The 22,549-nt window shown below is 39.2% G+C and overlaps 1 protein-coding gene across 2 annotated transcripts in view; it reads left to right on the forward strand.

The window, feature by feature from the left end:
- The window catches only part of GRIK2 (glutamate ionotropic receptor kainate type subunit 2), a 786,155-nt gene extending 769,987 nt beyond the window's left edge, over positions 1 to 16,168 (forward strand). Inside the window, exons 16-17 of one of the 2 annotated variants that reach the window (XM_054974423.1) lie at positions 9,177 to 9,354; positions 15,953 to 16,019. In XM_054974423.1, coding sequence (XP_054830398.1) covers positions 9,177 to 9,354; positions 15,953 to 15,966 — 192 coding nt within the window. In that variant the 3' untranslated portion in view covers positions 15,967 to 16,019. Of the gene's footprint in view, positions 1 to 9,176; positions 9,355 to 15,952 lie in introns of both variants that reach the window. The other variant, XM_054974427.1, reaches the window with a different exon arrangement.
- The last annotated feature ends 6,381 nt before the right edge of the window (positions 16,169 to 22,549 follow it).

Raw genomic sequence — 22,549 nt, forward strand, 5'->3', positions numbered from 1 at the left:
TTTTGTTTAAACAATATTGATGTATTTAAACAGTATTGATGTAATACATAAAATTGAGCTAAATTATGTCTTCAATGTCATACTTTGAATTTATATATTTTTTTAAATTGGGAAAAAGTATGTCTTATGCATAAATGAGGAGCTTGTGACCTCCTTACATTTCCATTTTTAATATTTTTAGTTGTGTTAAAATTGGTAGTAAATCCAAGAAACATAAGCATATAGTTTTTTTCTTTTTCAGATGCTGTGGTTAATATTTCAACTTGTTTTAGATGTTTTGGGACTTCTGAATATGCACTGATATATGGATTAACTTGTATCTTGGAGCACATTTGCTTGGAACTTAGTCCCATTGTTTTCATTGGTACATGGGAATGTGCTTGGGATTGCAGTCTAGTTTTCTTTCATCATCAGTACATACCTTTTTAATATGTATTGTTCAAAGAAATTTTGATACTAATCAGTAAGACTGGATGAGGTCACAAGTTCCTTATCAATTATTTAAACATGTATATGTTTTTTTTACATTGTGCAGTAACAAAAAAAACTCAAAAATTCTGCTCCTTTCTCCAATCATGTAAGATGATTAAATTCTGTTACACTGATTTTGGAGCGTTTTTTAATCACTGGAATGATTTTTTTTATTTTAGAAAATTACCATTGACTTTAAATAATTTATGTACATCACAATGGCTTTATCCATTTTTGAAAATAATGTGCTACATATGAATGACAGTGTGTTTTGTATTAGTTGGTTTGTAATTTGAAATATATACATATACACAGAGAGAGAGACATGCATCCATATATATATGAAGTTGGACCGTTTTTATTGTGAGCTTTGTACTCCAAATGATATTACATTTTAAATGGCTCAGATGCATCTTACTTGACATTTGAAATATGATGCAAACAGCATGGTTTTTCCATATAAAGTACATCTGAAAGGGTGTAGGAAGATGAAAAGGCAGCCATTTGGAATGTACTGATATTATAAATCACTTTAAATTCTGTACTAAACAATCGCATGAATTGTTCGAGCATATCTGGCAGAAGCACCTTGTGCAGTCCTTTCCTCTCTTGCACACAATGATTTGCACATATAGGTTAAGCTGTAAAAATGTTAATGGTGGGAGTATTGGAGATTCTGCCATAAAACTGGATCCACAATCAGAACATGTAACTGACCCTTCAAAATACTTTGCATGTCCTTATCTTTCTGAGTCAGGACTTGCATTGTTTGTATGCGTATGTTCTAGGATGTCTGTTCATAATCCACTGGAATATTATTCAGCATCTTGGCTTTCTTTGGGCCTACTGGTCTGATCCTAAGTTTTAGTGTGCCAGCACATGTATAGGAATTGTGTGTAATAATTGCAACGTTGTAAAATATAAAATGAGGAAAGTGGATTATGGAGACATTACAGGTGAAAATGTATAGAACTGGGAATAAGCTGAAATTAACATCAGAAAAGGCAAGCAGTTTGATTAATAATAATAACATTATGTATCATAGTTAGAATAGCAGTGCTTCAGATATTGTGTACCACAGGATTTTTTGAAGGGAAAAAAAGTTCACACATTTCCAAGAGAGCAGTCAATACTAATGCAAGCAATACAGATGTATGTATTTTGATGATAGCTTTCTTTAGAAAGGAAGAATCCTATAGAATACCTTTTTTTTTAAGAAAAGAGGAATCTTACTTGATCAGAATGAGCCTGCATCTGGCAATTCCGGATTGTATGTGCAATTGTTGCTATATCTATAACATCTCTTGACTGCAGTAGTGGGCTGCACATTGCACTCTGGTTACGCAGGCAGACATCTGGTTGGGGGAACATGGAGCATGCCCCCACCCCCGGTGAAAGCTACTGTAGTTCTAGAGCACTGGATCACCACATGTAATAGCACCAAAGCAAAAGTAACATGGAAGTTTTTAAAAACTATTTTTAAAAGAGTTTGGTTGCAATGGCAGTATATACATTTATTATTATTATCATCCATCATCATCATCATCATCATCCCGCCCTCCCCACAGGCAGGCTCAGGGCGGATCACCACAGAAGATAAAATATACAAGATAAAATCACAATCAATTAACACAGCTTTCTAATAAAACATCTGCTAACCGTATAAAAACCATATAGTATCTGACAGAGGTGGAAGTGTGGCTTAATCATGCGTGGTCACTCATATATGAGGAGTAGATGGTCGATACCCCCTCCAGACATAGAGGAGACATGAGCACATTGCTCTGTTCTGTTACCAGAAGAGGCTGGTAGAGAGCAGATGTGTTGTATGTCCAACTCTGGTGACCCCTTATGTTGTACCTTATCAGCCAGCCATCTGTGGTAACAGCTGCTCCTTATCCTATGCAAGCCACTGTTTGTGCACACCCAACAGGCATGAACATTCTTCTGAACTATCCTCCAGCTCAGAAAATACAGAATCTCCACCGCATCCAATGCATTTATTCATATACTTCATTAATCAGAGTGTTATAAGAGGCTTTATTTTGATAAAGGAGCTAAGCTAATGATGACCTCTGAAATATAATGGTTGCATAGTATCTTAGGTAGCTTTAATTCTGAAAACGTATGTCCTCAAGCATCCTTGAGGAGATAATTTTATACTCCACATCTTAAATGTTTAGTGGATGACGATTCTTAGGTCCATTCTGCACAGTACACTTCAAACCCATACTACTGAGTGTTCATGCTGATCAGCGCTGAATCAGCTTGGGCTCCTAGCATTCTGCATCGCACAACCTCGAGGCAATTTGGTGTCTGCTTTCTTATTCCAGACAAGTCGGGAAGCCTGTTTCAAGCTACCTTTTGTGGGGGCTGGAGCTGACGTCATCTTTTTTTAAATATCGGAGCATGCATAATAATGTTGCAATTTTGGAGCCCAGTTTGTTCACCACCACCCCTTCTCCCTATCCCTGTTTTTGGTGATTGGGCAGTCTCATGCCCACCATTGTTTTTTGTTGTTGTTGTTGTTTTTTAACATGAGCGGTTTCCACAGCCATTTGAGAGAGGAAGACACAGCACTATGATCCTTCTCTGTGAACTTCCCTGTAATGGCCAAAAAGGAGAACAGAGAGCAGAGGAGGGTGGGAGTGGTTACTGGCGAGCAGCCAACCAATCACTTCCTGAGGAAAGGAAAGGGGGGGAGAGGAGAAGCAGAAAGGGAGTAAGAGTTCTACATGTACATAAGATGCACCAGCAGTGACCTGGAAGTGCCATCAAAAAAAGTCGCGGTATGTCTGCAGGGGGAGAAATTGGGGAAAAGAGGAATAAAATTCGATTCTGCATCTGTGACTCTCTTGAATGTGAGGAACTCTGGAGATCATGGGAAGCAGAATTGAATCTGAACTGCTGAAAAATGACCTTAGCTAGGGCCTTAGTTAGCCACAGACAGAATAAGAATCAACCAAGCAAATCTATGGTTGGGAATTTCATGGGCAGAAAATTATTGAAATGGCTAATGAATGACTGAATTGAGTGGAATATCTTTTGGCATTTTGTTTCTAAACTTTAATGGTTATAATGAGTTGAATCTGAAGCCTGATGTCATCTCCAGACTTTTTATAAAAAATTTTGCAGGTATGTTGGGCTGCAGTTTGTGAGGTGGAATAGGAAGCCCCTGTGTGCATGTGACAGGGCTTTCTACTGCTGGCTCAGGAGTCTTGTTGAATTCAAGCCAATCTTTCCATTTTTTCTAACACTCATCATTTTGTGTTCTTGCCTTGTCATTTAAAATGCAAACACATAATTATGTCATCTACTTGGAGACATGTTATTAAGCAGACATTTGTTTTCTAGGCAATCTTGGCAATAAGTGCACATCCATTTACATTTTGTAATTGCTTCTGTTAGCAAACGACCTGTTCCTTGGTCGTAACATTATGTTGGCACTTAGAGGTCATTGACTAAACAATCTCAGAAACCAAAACCATGTTAAACAATTACCAATCTGTTTGTTGTTGATTTAGCTGATTTGAGGTGTTATAGGTTGCTCCTACATAACACACTTGCATGGGTACATACAATGTATGTGTTAAAAGAAGTGAGTCTTTTATCCCTCCTTCACACTCCTTTCCCTCCTGCCCCCTTCAGCCCTGGAGCAGGCAAGGGCCTTACCAGCTGCCACCACTCTTGTCTGGGAGTTCATCTAGGGAGGGCCCAGAGTACCCTCCTCCTTCTTCACCCTTCTAAGCAGCACCTCTCTATTGGGGAGGGTGTTGCCAGATGACCGGTTGATATGATAGAGATATGAGATGATACGATAGAGATATGAGAACCCAGGCAGAGTAAAACAAACTTTTATTTAACAAGATGGGCAATCATCAAGTGAGGGGCAAAACACTTATGAGCAACATACTTTTCAACAACAAACACTGCAAGATTACTACACGATGAAGAAAACAATAAAGCCTCTTAAGGTGGCTGAGTGGTCCCTACTGTACCTCAGGTTCCCAGGTCCAGGTTGGGAAATTCCTGGAGATTTGGGGGGATGGAGCTTGGAGAGAGAATGGTTTGGGGAGGGGAGACACGTCAAGAGTGTATAATGTCATAGATTCCACCCTCCAAAGCAGCCATTTCCTCTGGGGGAACTGATCTCAGTGGCCTGGAGATCAGTTGGAATCCTGGGAGTTCACCAGCCACCAGCTGAATACTTGCCAGGTCCCCTTACTCTCCCAACAGGAGGGGGGATACCTGGCACTCACCTTTGTTGTAGTGCTCACGTGTGTAAAGCGTGCATACACTCATGAGATGCACGAGGATGTGACTTCTCAGAAGAGACATCATCATGCAGGGCACTCTGCTACCCCTGGGAGTGCTCCCACACTCCACAATGGGCCAATTTTGGTCCATTTGGACAGAATTGGACCCTTTGGGGGCCTAAATTGGCTCACTGTGAAGCGCAAGAGCTCTCCAGGGTCCTCCTGGTGGCACCCGCACGCTCTGCATTGAGCTGAATAGGGGAAGCGGTGGCAGAGGGAGGGAGCAAGGGATTCCTTGCCCCCAGAGGGGAACTGGTAACCCTGTTGTCAGCCCTAGTGTTACCTGACCCTTCCATGGTCCAACCCACTGTGCCTGAGTGAGGAATCTTCTCCTACCTTCTCTGCCTCGCAACTCCTGAAAGTAGAATGCCTTCCCCCTTCAAGGTGTGTTATATCATTTTTCTCGTAGCCCAGCTTCCTCAGTGATAATTGGTATTTTCCCCTACATTTTTCTTTAGTCCATCCTAAAGCTGGGGAAGGATCTTGGGAAATGTAGGCATGTAGAAGGATCAACAGTCAAGCCTATTGGAAATTTACTCTTAGCCCTCAGGTTTCCTTAATGCCCACAAGCCCAGGATCATGACAACCAGTCACAAAATCTATTAGCCTGTGGAAATGTTTTGCTAGCCTGTCTGTTCATAAATACGGACATTATATATTTCTGGCAGTTACAGCTGGGAGGGAAAGCACACATACAAAAACTCTCTGAAGATTTACAATTTTTTTTTCATTGTGTGGTTACTCTGTTATGGAGTAGGGAATTTCTTTTTCCAAAATTCACTTTTTTAGAAATAGCCATTGACTTATCTTATTCTCTTTTTTCTCTTTTAACAGCAGGATTTCTCTTTCATTTCTCTTTAAAGAGAAATCAAGGAGCTCTTTTGTAACTTCAGCCCTTGCAGTTGTTTTATGTTATACACCCCAGGGTGGTGCTTTAGCAGGAAGATAGGAAGGCTTACAAAGACATTGCCTGCCTCTAAGCATCTACAGAGTGAAATTCTGTAATTTTGCAGAACCTTCTTTCCTGCCCGTCCTCTCTTCAAATTTCTCTTTGTTCAAAAAGGAATTGATTAGAAACAAATGCCAAATCCCTAAAAAGAGGAAAAGAAAAAGATTGTTGGATTTCAGGAAGAACTGGAGTAAAAATAAATTAAGAGAATTTATCTTAGCAACCTTACTCTGGAGTAATGATTTATTGCCTTACAAGGTTAAGTGAGTGTCCATTTACAACCCTGGAGTTACTTCTTGCTTGGCACCAGTTTGTGATTCAACACTGTATCACCAATTGGAAGATTCCTTGGGAAAGCAGTACCTTTCTCCCTAGAGCACTGCTGTGCTTAATTTGAAGGAGTCAGATGTACCTAATTGCCCAGCCCAAGCTAGTTCTTTCTGCTATGTCTCCAGAATTGCATCTACCATTTTGTTTATTTCAAGACTAGGCCACAGTCTAGAAAGCTTGATTAGGTTACTTGGAAAACAGTATATGGCCATGGAGCTTTTTTCTTTGAACATTAGCACAGTATGACACATTCTTAACTATTTTTTGACAATTTTCCTATTTCAAAAGCCTCCTGTTTATATTGTGGACTACTGAATGAGTCTGTTGGTTATGTAAATGCCAATAATAATAATGTTTCCAGTGTAATGGAACAGGTTGTTTACTTCTTAGCTAGCCTTATAAATAAGACCCAGTTTACACCTGTAACTAAATGAAATGTTGCCAAGTGCTGAGGTGGTAGAATGTACTGTGGTATTTCAGACTGCTGGTATAAGATTACATTCATAAACCTGTCCCTAGATTAATACTTCCCTGTATGAAGAAAACAAGTATAGCATGTGAAGGTCTAGGCTTGAACCTTTGCCCCTGAGGGTTTTTTTTTAATGAAGGGAGTTTTTACATGAGCAAAACATTAAGCATGTGCCTGTCCTTCAGAATTTGTAGAACAACAACACATTCTACATCAGAATTCTGCCACCACATTCTGCTGCATATGTTGTATTCTAAAACACTTCTCTTCCTTGTCTCATTTGCTAATAAGAAAAAGCATAAGTACATTATTTGTGGCTACAAAGAATATTCTGCTCACAGTTGTGGAGAACATGATTTGATGAAGGCAAACCTTCTGAGATAGTGAGCCACAAATCCAATCAAGGGGATGGAGAGTTCCATCTCAGTATACATTGTACTAACATAAGGCAGTCCTTTCTCCTCTGGGCACCTTTGTGTGATTTTGTCCTGTTCTAATAAGACGGGTACTAGCAAGAAGCAGAGCAGCATGGGAGAGGTAGACAGGAATGCAAACTTAATTAGGCACATGGCCTTCTGCCCCTCTCGGAGGTACTGCAGATTGTTCTTACACCAAAAAGCTTGATTTTAAATAACAATAGGTTAGATGTGGTATAGCTACATTGTCAATATGAGCCAGTTTCATACTGTACAAATGGGGGGGAGGGTGGATTATTAAGGATATTCGAATCGTCGAAGGCTTTCACGGCCGGAGAACGATGGTTGTTGTGGGTTTTCCGGGCTGTATTGCTGTGGTCTTGCCAAGACCACGGCAATACAGCCCGGAAAACCCACAACAACCATCGATATTGAAATCTTCTGCTTGAAAATACAGTACTATAATTTACCATTGACAAATGCTGATACATAGATATTTACTGATAATGTAGCAATTTCTTGCTGGAACATAATTTTAATGGGAGTGCTAAACTCTGGTGCCAGAGTTTTGCTGCTCCTCCATTTTTAATAGAGCAGACAGCTAGAGATGAGCACGAACAGGGGAAAAAAATGAACATGATGTTCGTTGTTCATTGTCATCCACGAACAGGGACTCACAAACAACCATGAACATGGCCCTGTTCATGAACTTGTTCGTGGTTGGCTGTTCGTGGGGGGCAATCGTGAGAGAGTATCACGAAAAGAACCAAGCCCAGGAGAAGTTCGTGAAGCCTAACTAACAATGACAATAACTGCACCACTCCCTGACTTGAGCAGGCACCAGAAAAGGTACCAATAATAAATAATAGCTTGGCCCCAGAGCCTGGCAGCAGTCCTGGAACTTGAAGGGGTAGATCCCTATCCCACCACACACAAAGAAAATTCAAGCTCCTATGCACTCTCCCTGTCTCTCAAAATGCCAACAGCAACTGTCTCTCCACTGTCTGCAAAGTCAGAACTGGGAGCTCCCCTCCCCCCTGCTCTTTGCTGCCTGGTTGTAACAAATTTGGAGCTCTACACTTGAAAGGAAGACTTGCCTATCAAGCTAAATTGGGTTTAGATTGGGGTTTCCAGGGCAACAGCAGGAGTTCAGACAGAGTTCAGATAATCCCTACCCAAGTTGCCAAGGGAATTGACTGCAGGTGCCAGATTATCTGGCTTGACAAACAGCAGTGAACAGCAACGGATGAGGCTTGCAATGACCACCTGTTCATTTAGAATGGGGCCTCATGAACAGCTTGTTCGCGAACAGCAGACTGAGCTGTTCATGGCTTTTTTTTGTTCGTATTGCTGTTCGTGTCCATCTCTACAGACAGCTCTGTGCATTCAAAATTATGTAAAGGGAAAGTTATCACTTTTTAAAAATGAATGGAAAGCTCACCTATATAAAGTCTCATAGAAAATCTTCATATCAACTGAATTTCCTAAGAAAAGCTGTTACGTTACTGTCTTTTTATTAATTTCAGCATTGTAGGTGTACTCTTCTCAAAGGAGATCTTTAAACATTCCATAAAACTTCCAAGAATTCACTTCACCATACTTCTCTGAAGTGAATTCAGTCATGGTCAGCTCAGCACTTCAAAACTTAAAACCATTCACAAGACCTTAAAATGTAGGAATTTATATAACTATCTCTATCTTAATTAAAATGGAGATAGAACATGATCCCTTTTGTGGCCTGGAAACTCCCCCCCCCCCAACAGTCCATTATTTTAACTATCTGCAATATTAATAGTAATAAAACACATGCATCTAGCTGTAATCTCAGTATGGAATTCCACTGTTGCTGTCTTTGTGGAACAAATAACCATATGATATAGCTGAGGAAAGATGCTGGCACTTTCTAGTGAGAAAATACAGTATCAGGAGGATATCCTGCAAACCAGGATATTCAGGAAAAGGAAGAGACACTGGAATCAACATCTTACTTCCAAAAATAGTTTGTGACATCTACAAAATGGAACACACTCAAATGATAACTCCCACACCATCTTTTACTTATCCATTCTAATAGCCATCTTTTCTGATTGACCTTCATGTGTGGCCCTGGAGATCTTAGTGAGCTTACCACTCTACTTTGAGGGAAAAAAGCAAAGAAAACTGGGCTGTGTGTCTTCTACCCATTGATGCACCACAGCCCAAACTGTTTCATTATCTTCCCCCAGTGGCCTCACATACATGTTGAAAGGAGGGATGACAGAATGAAACCTTGTGGAATCCCGCATGAGAGAGAGCCCACGGGGCAGATGAGCAATTGCCCAATATCATCCTCTGAGATCTCTTTGAGAGGGAAGAATGGAACCACACAAGTGCAGTCCCACCAACCCCACCCTAGATCCACAGGTGAGTCAGAAAAGATCAAAGGTCTTTGGTTGCTCTGAAATTACTCATCAGTGACAAATCTTTGTGCCATCAGCTAGTAAGAGGATCTGATCCATTAATAGCATCAATAGAGCCATAGTGTAACCTAAAGTTTGGCACCTTATTTTTCTCAGCAAAACATCATCAGTCTGTACAAAGGAGGCCCCTATTCTACTCTCTCCAGTGATAGGTTAATGTTCTTGAAGATCATGAGCACAAGATACCAGGAAACATTAGAAATCCAACTTTAGAAATTCAAACATTAGAAATCCAAATTTAACTTAGAGTAGTCCTGGTATGGATCTCTCTGAAGCTTTTCCAGGTTGGCAGCCATCTGTGGACTTGAACATCTTGGTACTATTGTATGGACATGTTTTTAATCTTCCCTTGATAGCATAAAGATCCAGAAGAACATTTACCTTTTAGGTTTCTTTATTATAGTACATAGTCCCACTTCACAATGTTATTTTTTCCTTAACCGAAGCTTGCTATATAATAATTGAAATGCTCAGTTGCCTAAAAGAGAATTAGTATATGACGCCAAACAAATTACAGATTATTATTCATAAAATAGGAAACAGATTGACAAATTACATCTTTTAAAAAAAAATTAAGGGTGGGTCTGCTGCACAAAGTATTTTAGGAAACTCCATGAGCTCTTCCAGCTTCCAATCCCCATAACTGGCAAATTCTTTACAATATGTGTCACTTTCAATGGCAATTTTTAAAGCACTGACAAGGATTTTAAGTGTCAGCTGTCATTAGGGAAATATGCATCAGCTGGTGTCATTCTAAAACATGAATGCATGCATCTTATACAGATGTGGTGATTATTAAACTTCCAAAGTCTCAAGTAAAGAAATCTTTGCCATACCAACTTCCTAAATTTATTTCACATTCCATTCTTCATTTTTTAAATCCAAAGCAGTATGTCTTCTTTGTAAATATTCTGTAGGTCCTGCATTTCTGCCTTTGGGTTTAAGGGTCTGGACTGACAGCTCTTGACTATCTCTCACTATTAAACAATCCCTAAGGAAGCCATATATGCCAATTAGAAAGGAAGCTAGGAGCAGGACTGTGACTCCATTCGCAGGCAACTTCAAAAAAAAAGATGAAGAGCACTTTGATTGACATGTCCTGGTAAATGTTAGAACACTGACCCATAACATCAGATATAAGCTGCAGGATTACTGCCATTACTGCTTTAAGAAATTTTAACAAGGCTTCAAATAATATCTGACATGCAAGGCTGGAGGTAATGAACTTCTGAGTAAATCCTGCAGAATCATACTGGATTTTGACAGTCAATTTGATGGCAAACACCATCGAACTAAAGTGGAGACAGATGTTAAAAAGACAAAACAATTGTAACATATTTTGCTAAGAAAACAGAGTGGCGAAAGAGCAGCTCAAGTCAGAATAAAATAGATGTAGTTATTCCTTGCTGGTCTCTCCACCCATCCCCCTTTTAAATATAATATTTTTCTGCCATGCAAGGCAGAAATGGATGTTCCGTTAATTTCCTTTTTGGTCTATGTCAGTGTTACTGTTTTTAATTAAAGGAAAAATTTAATTGTGTTGCAAAACCTATTATTTCCTACTGCAAGTAATTGTTATTTAAAATATAAATGAAATACATTGGGTTATGTATATTTAAAGATGATAAATAGTAATAAGAATTGTTTTATGCAGAAGCTATACAGCAGTATGAAATAACTCAATACAAATATTTTTAAACCTGATGGTTAACACTTGCGGATACGCAAAAAACCTCATTATCATATGTCTAAATGTTTCCCGTGTGAATAAAAAAAAGGTGGTACACAAGGTGGTACACAAAAATATGGTAGACATTTCTGCAAAAGTCAAGGTCCACAGAAAAATACAAAGATCAGTTCAAAACAACTTGGGGGGATACACACACACACAGAACAATGACTCAAATATAAACATCAAAAAGGAGCATCTGGAGGAATTTTGCGCTGCTGTAGCAATGGTGCCTGATGGTGGAAGGAGTTACAAGAAATGGAGGCAGGAGTGAGGAGAAGGGTAAAAGGACATATTGTGGAGGCAGTGAGTGGGAAAGAGATCAGAGACAGACAGGGGTGGGAGAGGAGAAAAGTGGGAGCTAGAAAGAGTGTTAAGCTGTAGACAGTGGGTTTGAGGAAGGCTGGGTGGCTGAGAAGGCAGACAAGATGATCTGGAGAGGAGAACAACAACAACATTCGATTTATATACCACCCTTCAGGACAACGTAATGCCCACTCAGAGTGGTTTACAAAGTATGTTATTATTATCCCCACAACAAAACACCCTGTGAGGTGGGTGGGGCTGAGAGAGCTCCAGAGAACTGTGACTAGCCCAAGGTCACCCAGCTGGCTTCAGGTAGACGAGTGGGGAATCAAACCCAGCTCTCCAGATTAGAGTCCCGTGCTCTTAACCACTACACCAAACTGGCTCTCAAGAAAAGGAAGGAGGGAGGGAGAGGCAAAACTAAGGTGGAACAAAAAGGGGGCAGAAATTCTGTTCCCTTGCTCAACAGCTCCTTGACCATGCAGTGGTATCCCCATTCACTTCAGTTTCAGACGAGTGTTTCCCTGTTATGTGTGTAGATGTTACTCAGTAAATAGGATAGGCCATGCTTGCCAGTTTCAGAGGAGCAGTTCAGCATACATGGAGAGTCTGGGCAGTTTTATTGGATGCAGAAAACGTTGTAAAGAGAACAGAACTAAGAAATGCCATGCCTATATTAATTGCTTGCTCTCTCAAGTGGACTAAATGGAAGAGCGTGGCATTTGGGCTAGTGAAGCTAACAAAGACAAGAAAAAAGTCTGTTGTTGCAAGGTAGATCCCTCACAAATAAATCCGGGAATATATCTGTCCAATTTATAGTCCTATACCATTCACTGTTCATACAGTTATGTAGCTGCTAGTGAACTTTTGCTGTAAGACCTCAGATATTTACATTCTTAAGACACAAACCATAGTCACTCTGATCTTTGCCTTTATAACTTGGTGTTCCACAGAGAAAACCTTTTTCGTGAGTGGAATTCCCTGCATAAGGAGACATGTTAAAGAACTGCAGACAAAGTAATATGTCTGCAGTTCTTTAACAATATAAACATTCTTTTGAGGAAAACCAAGCATTGGGGTTGCAATGTGTCAAAGTTGAAGGACATCAGTTGACACTACTAATTAAAAGTTTAGTATGAGCATTTTAATGGTGCTGATTATAAAATGTACTGATGTTGTAGATGGAGTTTTCATTTTAATGAATGGATATAAATTATATAGATAAACTCTGCTAATAGCCAAAGGATTGAAAAGTTATAGATTATCTGATTAGCTCTTATAATTCAGGGAACATTTGCTTTCTGGAAACAGTAAGCCAATTTGTTGTTTTATAACACATAGTCAAAATTCAATAATAGTTGGTGCTCTAGTAACCTGCCTAACCTGGACTAAATGGAGCGGGGGGGAAAGAATTGAAAAGCACAAGACAGAAAAGGATTTCTGATATACAACTTGCAAATGTTGAACCAAGATTTTGACAATAATATAGTTTGAAAGTCCAACTGGAATTGTCAATAAATATTGGATTGCCTTCTTTTAAATCTTTTCCAATATACCTGTCAGCTTGCAAGTCTAACCTGCCTGTCTTTGCAAATGTTGCAAAAAAAGAGTGTCCAGTATTGTTCTGCTTCGAATGTTAGTGTGTTTTTCTTAAATGACATAAAATTTCTGAGGAGGGGGAAATGGGTGTTTTCACATGCCCAAAGCCTCCAGAAGATCACGTGAAACTCATGGCATGAAGCGTCTTCCTAGTGCTATTTCCCAGCACGATCCCGTTTAATGGCACGATTTCTGACATCATCACACCATTAAAGGGGATCATGCTGGGAAATCGCACTAGGAAGATGCTTCATGCCATGCCATGAGTTTCGCGTGATCTCCCGGATGCTTACAGGTACGAGTGAAAATGGCCAGAGTATTCTGTTACGAAACCATATTGTATCTTTCAGAATATGGCTGAAATTCAACTTTTTCTTAGATAAAAATATTATCACACAACTAATCATAGACTTTGGCCAACTGCAGGGTTGGATTAATTGCACTGAGTATTTCATGTTGAATCCTATAATTATGTTCATTTTGTTTGGTTTTAAAAGCTTCCCATACTAATAAACAAAAATGAAAACAACTACTGTTTACTTTTACACAGTGCACTTTTAAACATGCAGTTCAATATACACTATGGATCTGATCCAGCTCTAGTCATGTGCAAAAACATCTTGTGCAAAAGCTTCATGTCCTTTAAATCTATATGATCACAAGACCAATGCTTGCAGAACGAAAACTTCGTTAACATGTTCACATGGCTTTTATTACGTCTTTTTTGTCTTGGTATTAATCACATGACTGTTCCAACAGAAGTCTCAGTTATGCTAAAGACAAATCACTTTCATGGCCCAGAAAGCCTATGAGATCACCGTGTCCGTCACATACTATGAGATCCTTAAAATTAGCTAAGAAGGCCCTTTTCACTCTACTGGCTTCGACTGGGAGTGATTTTTGTAGAATCCCTCTCCCACTACAGAATCCCATATTTGTGAGCTCCACTCTTGCAAAATAGGATCTGGTCTTTGTACCAACTTATACTGGATGTGTGTTGCATTTTCAGTGGCTATCCTACAGTTGTAAGTTTCCCATGCCTTTCTGCCCAAGCCCAAACCTTGATCACCTTTTGAAACTGGATTATGTAGCCCTGTTTTCAAGTGGCTGGTTTTCTAAGTGGCTTTTTAAATTATTGTGTTTGGCTTTGAGTCTTCAGGTTGGAAGAAGTTACTAGTTATAATAATGCATTGAAAAAAAAAGATAAAAAGCACCATTTGTATCCTTGCTATCTCTATTTAATAACATCATCAACAACAACATTCAATTTATATACTGCCCTTCAGGTTAATTTAACTATTTGAAGAAAGAAAAAAGAATGAACTAGGATTGAACTTTAGAGACTGCCCTAAGGGAAAGCAACCAACAAAGCTCAGGTTCATAATATTTCTTCCACAATGTTTGTGTGTGCAAACAGTGAGTTTTCTTCACACATGGCACAGAGCATATGGCTGACACCTGTACTGTAAACACAGGTGGAGTGGGAGAATATAGAGACTCATTTCCTTAAATCTCAACCCAAGGGACCAATTTGCAGTCTACATTTTAGATGATTTCTAAGTGTACATAAATCATGTGAGGTATGAGTATGTGTACTTGTCAGAAGCTGTGTCTACATCATCCTTGTGAGTGTATACTCTGTGGAAAAGTCAGGGTTGCTTCTGCCTTGGCTTTTAGAGATGACTTGACTGTAATGGAAATAGGTCATGCTGTCGTAAGTAGTTGGATCTACTTTGTCAGCAGTTTTTGATGTAGAATTTTTAAAAAAGTATACTTTCACCACAAACCATATTCCAATAATGCTTCTAATACCAGGTACTGACAGTTTAATAAATGTTTATCTGAGTGTTTAATTCTAAGGGTTTTACAAATGAACAGCTCGGTATTTTAAATCAGATAAACAGGGTGCAAACTTATCTTGCATTTTATAATTATTTTGTTTAAGGAGTAATATGCAACTTCTGCACTATTGCATTGATGTTTGACTCTAGAATTTAACATCATTTGATAAGATATTAACCTTGCAACAAATACATTATTATTAAGAAACTAATATAATTTATTTTGGAACCATAAACTCAGTCTGCTTTGCAAGTGCATCCAGTAATACATTTCCGTTGTCATGAAGCAAACTCTGAGTTTGGACTTACATGTTCATTGTCTGTTGATTGCAACATGAAGTGATCATTACATGAAGAACAGCCATCTATGAGGGGAAAGGAGACTGGGACAATGTCATAAATACATACATTCAAGTATCTTCCAACACAATGCTTCTTAGGGCTGTTCACATATTCCTCTATGACTCATTCTGTTATCACATCATTAAACCATCAAGTGCACATTCATGCATGAAAGATCCTTAAAGTACTTCAGGTGGCCATTTTAAAAATGGCATGCATTACTAGACTCTTAACTAGAAGAGACTAAACTTCCAGGAAGCCAAAAATGCTCAATAAGTCTAATTATATGGTTTGCATATATACTAGATGGCAAATCTGTTCTGAGATCTTGGCTGAAATGTGGCACACTTTTGAATGTTGAAGAGACTTTTCCAGAAGAAACAACGTGTTTCCAGAAGATACTACTAGGTGTTTCCTTGAGGTTAATAGACAGGAAACGTTCATGAACCTGGAAGACCTCATCAAGGGATGGGCTCTTCTGGATAACCACATGCCATTGCTAAGCATAATGGGCTTATCTTACAAGGTTGATTTTTTAAAAATTAGAAATGATTAATCACTTTTCAAAAAAGAGAGACTACTCTCAAAGCAACATATAGGGAAATCCATAATACATTTTATAATGCGAATGAGTACATGTGATATGGAAATGTAACAACAACAATAATAATAATTTCTTCTTGTCTTCATCTTTTGTTTCTTTATTTGTAAAACTTCCCCCATAGAGGTCCTTCTGTAGTGCCATGGTAGAGGAGCTGAGGATGTCTCTGAAATGTCAGCGTCGGTTAAAACACAAGCCACAAGCTCCTGTTATTGTGAAAACAGAAGAGGTTATCAACATGCACACCTTTAATGACAGAAGGTTGCCAGGTAAAGAAACCATGGCATAGAGCTGGGAGGCCAAACAACCCCAAGCACAAACTGTTGTCTTTTTTTTCTTTTTATTTTCCCAAAAGAACTTTTGCGAGAGTGTTTCCTGTGGAAATATGCAACCTGTACAAAATAAAATGAGTTACCTCATGCCGCCGTGTCTATGAACTAGAGACTCTGTGATCTAAACAGTTGCAAAGACTAGACTCGAATCACAAGCATCATGGATCAACCAAGTTTATAAAGGGAGGGAGGGGTGGGGGTGGGCACATTCCACCATTTGTCATTGGTTCCGCCATTCCTTAATGAATGAAAATTCTATGTGAGTTTCATGGCTGATTACAGTGCAGATTCAGTGAGAAATGGCAAGTTCCTTTTTTGAAGTTAAGCTGTTTCAGGGGGTTCTAAAAGGAATGTACAACTATGTATTCCAATAACTGGAGGAGTCTTTGAAAAATAATAGCTCAAAACTCTAGTGTGTGGCAGGGAAAGAGACTGAATTATATATTCTCTAGCAGAGAAGACCTTGTGTTTGCTGGCCAAAATCTACATGCTCTACCCACCAGCTGGTATGAGCTTACTCAATGTGATATGCGTTTCCTCAATGGGAGATATCAGACAATGAAAATGGAATGCCATAAAACAGAAGAATGAAACCGACACATACTTTCTTTTTGTCTGCCTCTGTTAATGACTTGAATAAAAATTAAATCCTAAATAAGACAGTAGAAAATTACATGTTTACCTGCACTGGAACTCCAATGTGACAGAGCCAAAAGAAGGTGGGTTGTATTTTAGATGATGTGAAAATTTCCCTCAGTAAAAAAAAAAAAAAATGATGTGATGCTTACCTCTAAACAACTACTTCATTCTTTAACTGTGAAGAAAAGAGTTTATTCGACACAGTGGAGGCTTGCATTTTTTTTAGCCCTGAGAGGGTTTGGGAATCTCTCATTCCAACTTCGAATTGAATTCAACAGAGCCTGTGGAATTCTTATTACTAGTGGAAGTGGGAACGGTCACCATAAACAGGGAGAATGTGGAAAAGTTTAAAATGGACTGCATTTCTCAAATCAGTCACCATGTTTAAAAAAGCAAATTCTTGAGCAGTTTTTTCCCTCCCCTAAACAAGGAAAAAATGTTCAGGTTTATTTCTGGAAACGCAAGATTTCTATGAAAATAGTTTTTGTATGGAAATTTTTTGTAATACTTTTTAAATCAACAAACTCGAGAACCTGTGTTCTGGTCAGGGGTGTGGTGCCGACTGGTAGTGCGTGTGCACCACCAACGTTTGGTGAAAACTATTTTTATCAAGGAAAAGGGGGAATCTTAGAAAAGAATATTTTCAAGTAAGATAATATAAAATCTAGGTGCACTACCAAAATTGCTTACCATACCACACTCCTGGTTTCCACTAACCTGATAGCATACTGTCATGAACAGTTGTGTGTAAATTATAAAAAACACAGACCTCTTGACCACTTTGTGATGTCAGTTGAAATGCACACAGTTTGCTGTTTGAATCCAATGCACAACATTAAAACACACACACACACACACACACAAACGTCAGTTGTTTTTCTGGGATGGGTGGGATAGGGTTGCTGTGTGATTTGAGCCATGTGTGTGCAGTCCAGTCAGGACTGGTATCTGCAGTCTTCTTGTATTAGGATCATGTCCTGCAAATCTGTACTACTCATCCTGACAATGGCAAGAATGTCCAAGCTGCTACTTGAAGACAGCACATGAAGAGTGTTTTCAGGACTGGGCCCTACAAATCCAATTTGCCATTATTCTTTTAAAGAGCTTTCTGTTACACAGAGTGCAATCTGCCAGGAGCTCCTTCTGTACAAGACCTCTAGGAATGAATGCCAGTTGCACAAATATTTTGTGCACAACTTCCACTAATTTCAACAGGATGTATACAGAAGAAGTATCTGATAATTGTATCTGTAGCCCTTGGGGTTGGGGACTGTCCTTGTGATATTAAAAAATGATGTTTTAACTGCCCTTTTGGTGCTCAAACAGATGTGATACCATCCTAATAATTTTAACTTAGTCTTATTGTAAATTTGTATCCTGAAAATAAAATGTATAACGGTGCGATATGTAGGGACACACCTACACCCACGTTTATAAATACAGCTTTTTATTCCAGGAAAAAAACATTTTATTTCTTTTTTTAAAAATAAACAGAATCCAAACACTATTTTGTTTAAAGAATGAGTCATCTGTGGATAATGGAAATATTTGTTGATTCAGGGCATATTTGCTGATTCAGGGTAATTAATGTATACCTGTGTTAAAATTCCTTCACATTGCTGGTACACAAAGTACCCTTGAAATGCCTGAGAATGGTCTCTGTCTCTCCATTCTGACTGTTCAATTAGAGCACTTGGATGTGTATTATTATTATTATTATTATTATTATTATTATTATTATTATTATTATTATTATTACATTTCTAACTCGCCCTTCCCGCAAGTGGGCTCAGGCCGAGGTACAACAGTTATAAAAATACAATACAAATATTAAAACAATTAATAAAACAACAGTCCATCATAAAATCAACATACACATAATAACTGTCCCAAGATGGGGTCAATTCCAGATTCCTGCCCATCAACATACAGGGGGAGGGAAGCAGACAGATAATGTACTGCAACCCATACGTGGGTCAGCAAACAAATGGGCACTACGTAGCCCTATGCTGTACCCATATGTTGGGCAGCCGGCCGGTGGACACTGTATAACCCCACACTTAGTGGGAGGCTGGTGGGAGGCTCAGTGAGGATCTCATGCTGGCCTCAACCAGATGCCTGGTGGAACATCTCCATCTTACAGGCCTGCCGAAATGATAGAAGATCCTGACGGGCCCAGGTGTCCTCAGACAGAGAGTTCCACCAGGTTGGGGCCAGGACCGAAAAGGCCCTGGCCCTGGTTGAGGCCAACAAAGCCTCCCTGGGACCAGGGACCACCAGCAGATATTTTCCAGCTAATCAGAGCATTCTCCGGGGGACATACAGGGAGAGGCGGTCCCTTAGGTATGCTGGTCCCAGTCTGTTTAGGGCTTTATAGGTCAAAACCAGCACCTTGAACCGAATCTGGAATTCCACGTGGAGCCAGTGGAGCTGCTGCAGAATTGGCATAATATGTGTCCTATATGGAACACCCATCAAAACATGTGCAGCAGCATTCTGGACCCGCTGTAGTCTCTGTATCAAACCCAAGGGCAGCCCTGCATAGAGCGAGTTACAGTAATCCAACCTGGAGGTGACCATTGCATGGATCACTGTTGTTAGGTCCTGGGCTGAGAGATAGGGGGCTAGCCGCCTGGCCTGCCGAAGATGGAAAAAAGCAGCCTGGGCCTCCATAGATAAGGAGGAATCCAGGATCATGCCCAAACTCTTGACCGATGGTACGGGCACAAGTGGTGCCCCCCAACGGCTGGGAGATGGATCCTCTCTTCTGACAGCCCACGGCCCACGTACAGGACCTCCATCTTCGCAGGATTCAACTTCAGCCTGTTCTGTGCCACCCATCCAGACACGTCCTCCAAAGCTCTCGACGGCATCAGGGGCAGAGTCAGGTCGATCATACATCAGCAGATACAACTGGGTGTCATCCGCATATTAATGACAACCCAGTCCAAACCTCCACACCAGCTGGGCGAGGGGGCGCATATAAAGATTGAACAACTTGGGAGAGAGTATCGCCCCCTTAGGGACTCCACACACCAAAGTCTGACATGTGGACAATCTCTCCCCCAGCGCCACCCTCTGTCCTGGACTGTGGAGAAAAGAAACAAGTCACTGCAAGGCTGTCCCTTGAATCCCCACGTTGGCGGGCTTCAGTGCAATGTACAGGGCTGCAATGCTCTTAAAGGCTTTCTTATTCACTTCAATAGAAATAAGGATGTGTGAGCCACTTGCTCCATTGAAGTGTATGGAGAAGACTGCTTACATAAATTATTTGTGAGCCTTTGACTATATTTTTCAGATTATTTTATTATAGTCAATTCATGCTAGACATTAGTTCACTGCAGCCTGATTCACAGATCATTTAGATGCCTATAGAACACTGCCTTACTGTGAATGTGTGTAGTTTCCAGAGAACCAGAATAGCCATAATGGCAGCCTGTTATTTGTTACTTGGTAAAGATAACACAAGGAGTTTTTTTTAATCACATAAGTTGTACATAGCTCCTTCCTTTATGTATATGTTTCACGAGAACTAATGTTTACCATGAACAGTCCCTTGAATGGTTAATACTAAAACTGACTGCGTCAAATATTATTCAAGCAAAATATTTGCTGGGTAAAGTTGATAAAGTATAGTTGACTTGACCAAAACAAATACAGTATGAAATCATGTGTTGAGTACAAATATAGTTATGTCATGCCTCAAGTCTAAAGAAAGTTGTGCTGAAATCCCATTGAAATAAGTGGAAGCACATCTGCTCAGCAGAGGTTTGAACTGTAATCCACTTGAAACAGCTTCTGGACCATACTACCAACAATTAAAGTTGACTCTTTTCATCAAATAGTGTATTTCACAACATGGAGAGAAGCATTAACACATTCTAAAATTTCCAGATCAATGTGCTATTTAAAAGTATGAGAACAGTAAAAAAAAAATGGCAACAATATTCTGCACCAGTGCAGTGATGCTTCCTAACAATCCTGACATGACAGTGCCAAAGAATACTCCATGCTAGAGTTGTACGATGATTTGATTGCTCATTTCAAGCCTGATAAGAGTGAAATATTTTTTTTGCTAGTAAAATATGAAAACAAAAAATCTCTCGAAATGTGAAACTGCCTTATTACACTGATTCAGATAACTGGTTTCTCTAGCTCACCATTACCTACTCCGGTGGGCAATTATCTTCCAAGATCACTGGCCTTCCCCAGTTCCTGCTCCTGAGACATGATTTCTCATGTTTAAACCTTCAATCACAGCATGCAAAGCATGTGTCCTCCCAAGCAGTAGATTGCCAGGAATGCCTCTTTCATTACACCTGATATATTTTAATTGGTGCTGGAGGTTCAACCTTGGACCTCCTGCATGAGAAACATATTCTCTAGCACTGAGACACAGTCTGTCACTTTTCTATGTTTGTTTCTACATTTTTATGGTGTACCCTCTTGATAGGCTATATAAAAACATATTTCCAATTCAAGATTGTTGATATGAGAATTTTAGTGATACCATCACAACTTTCTTCAGTGCAATGTGAGCTACATAAAGAATCACAACTCTGTCCAAAACTGCGTTTTTACTTAGTAGAAAAATGAAGTTGTACAGGTGGGCACATACTTTCCTTTTTGTCATTTTATATTTATGTATCTTTCTACTTTTCTTTCTGAAGGGGTGATAAAATTCCCTTACCCTTTTATCTTTTAATATTTGCCCAACGGACCAAAGTGTAGAAAGAATCATTGTTAATGGCAGTATTTGAAACGTTATACACATATAAAGAGGCATTATAATCACACTAATATTTTTAACAAAAAAGATGAAAAAATAGTTGGGTGATGATCATAGGTAAACAATACATGTTAGTAGAGGTATAATAAAAGAAGAGACGTAGGCTAATTTTGAAATTGAAATTGATTATCATAAAAAGTAAAAAAAAAATGTATCACAAGGGGGGGAAGCAACTGTCAATGTTGACATTTATAAAACAATAATTGGTGTGGGTTTTTTCCCCCCTAAGTGAATACAATAACTTATTAATAGAATGTTTTGCTTTGTTGCAGTTTTTGGAAGTTCTGCTTTCTCTGAGTAAGGAAGCATTGGTATATTATGGTGTCTTTTTTATATATATATACCAAATATACAGTTTGACCCCCAAGAAAATTTTTAAAAGATAGCAACAATTAACTCTGATGGATTATTTGCTCCATAGTACAACAAGGGTAGGCTTCAGAGATTGCCAACAGAGAGAGCCAGCAATACATTCGGATATGTTCAGGGGCAAAGTTTCTGCTTCGGCCATCCCTCTGCACAGAATCTCTTACAACTGAATGAAGACCATCTGTCAAACACAATAAGTTGACTTGAGAGGTTTTTTGTCTTTGAAAAGGGGAAGCCATGGGAATAGTTTTCTGGCTATCAGAGCAACGCAATATAAATAACACATGAATGGTACAATCGGCTTAGACTGAAGCAACCCTGCTTAAGATGGCACTGTAAATTTTGCATTTATCTGAGATTAAAAAAAAAATCTAGAAAGCAAGTTATCTGAAATTAAAAATCAAGCAAGTTATCTGAGATTTTAAAAAAATCTAGGAAATGCCATTCTGTTTAGCACTAGAATAACCTACTTGAGTCCATGGATTAATTTATATTCTTGCTTTAAGATCTCAATAGTACTTGACCAATGTAGTGAATTCAGTTTCAAATTAAATGTAACTACAGAACATCCAACATATTTTCTTTTCATGTA

The sequence above is a fragment of the Eublepharis macularius genome, chromosome 1, assembly GCF_028583425.1.
Source record: "Eublepharis macularius isolate TG4126 chromosome 1, MPM_Emac_v1.0, whole genome shotgun sequence".
NCBI lineage: Eukaryota > Metazoa > Chordata > Lepidosauria > Squamata > Eublepharidae > Eublepharis > Eublepharis macularius.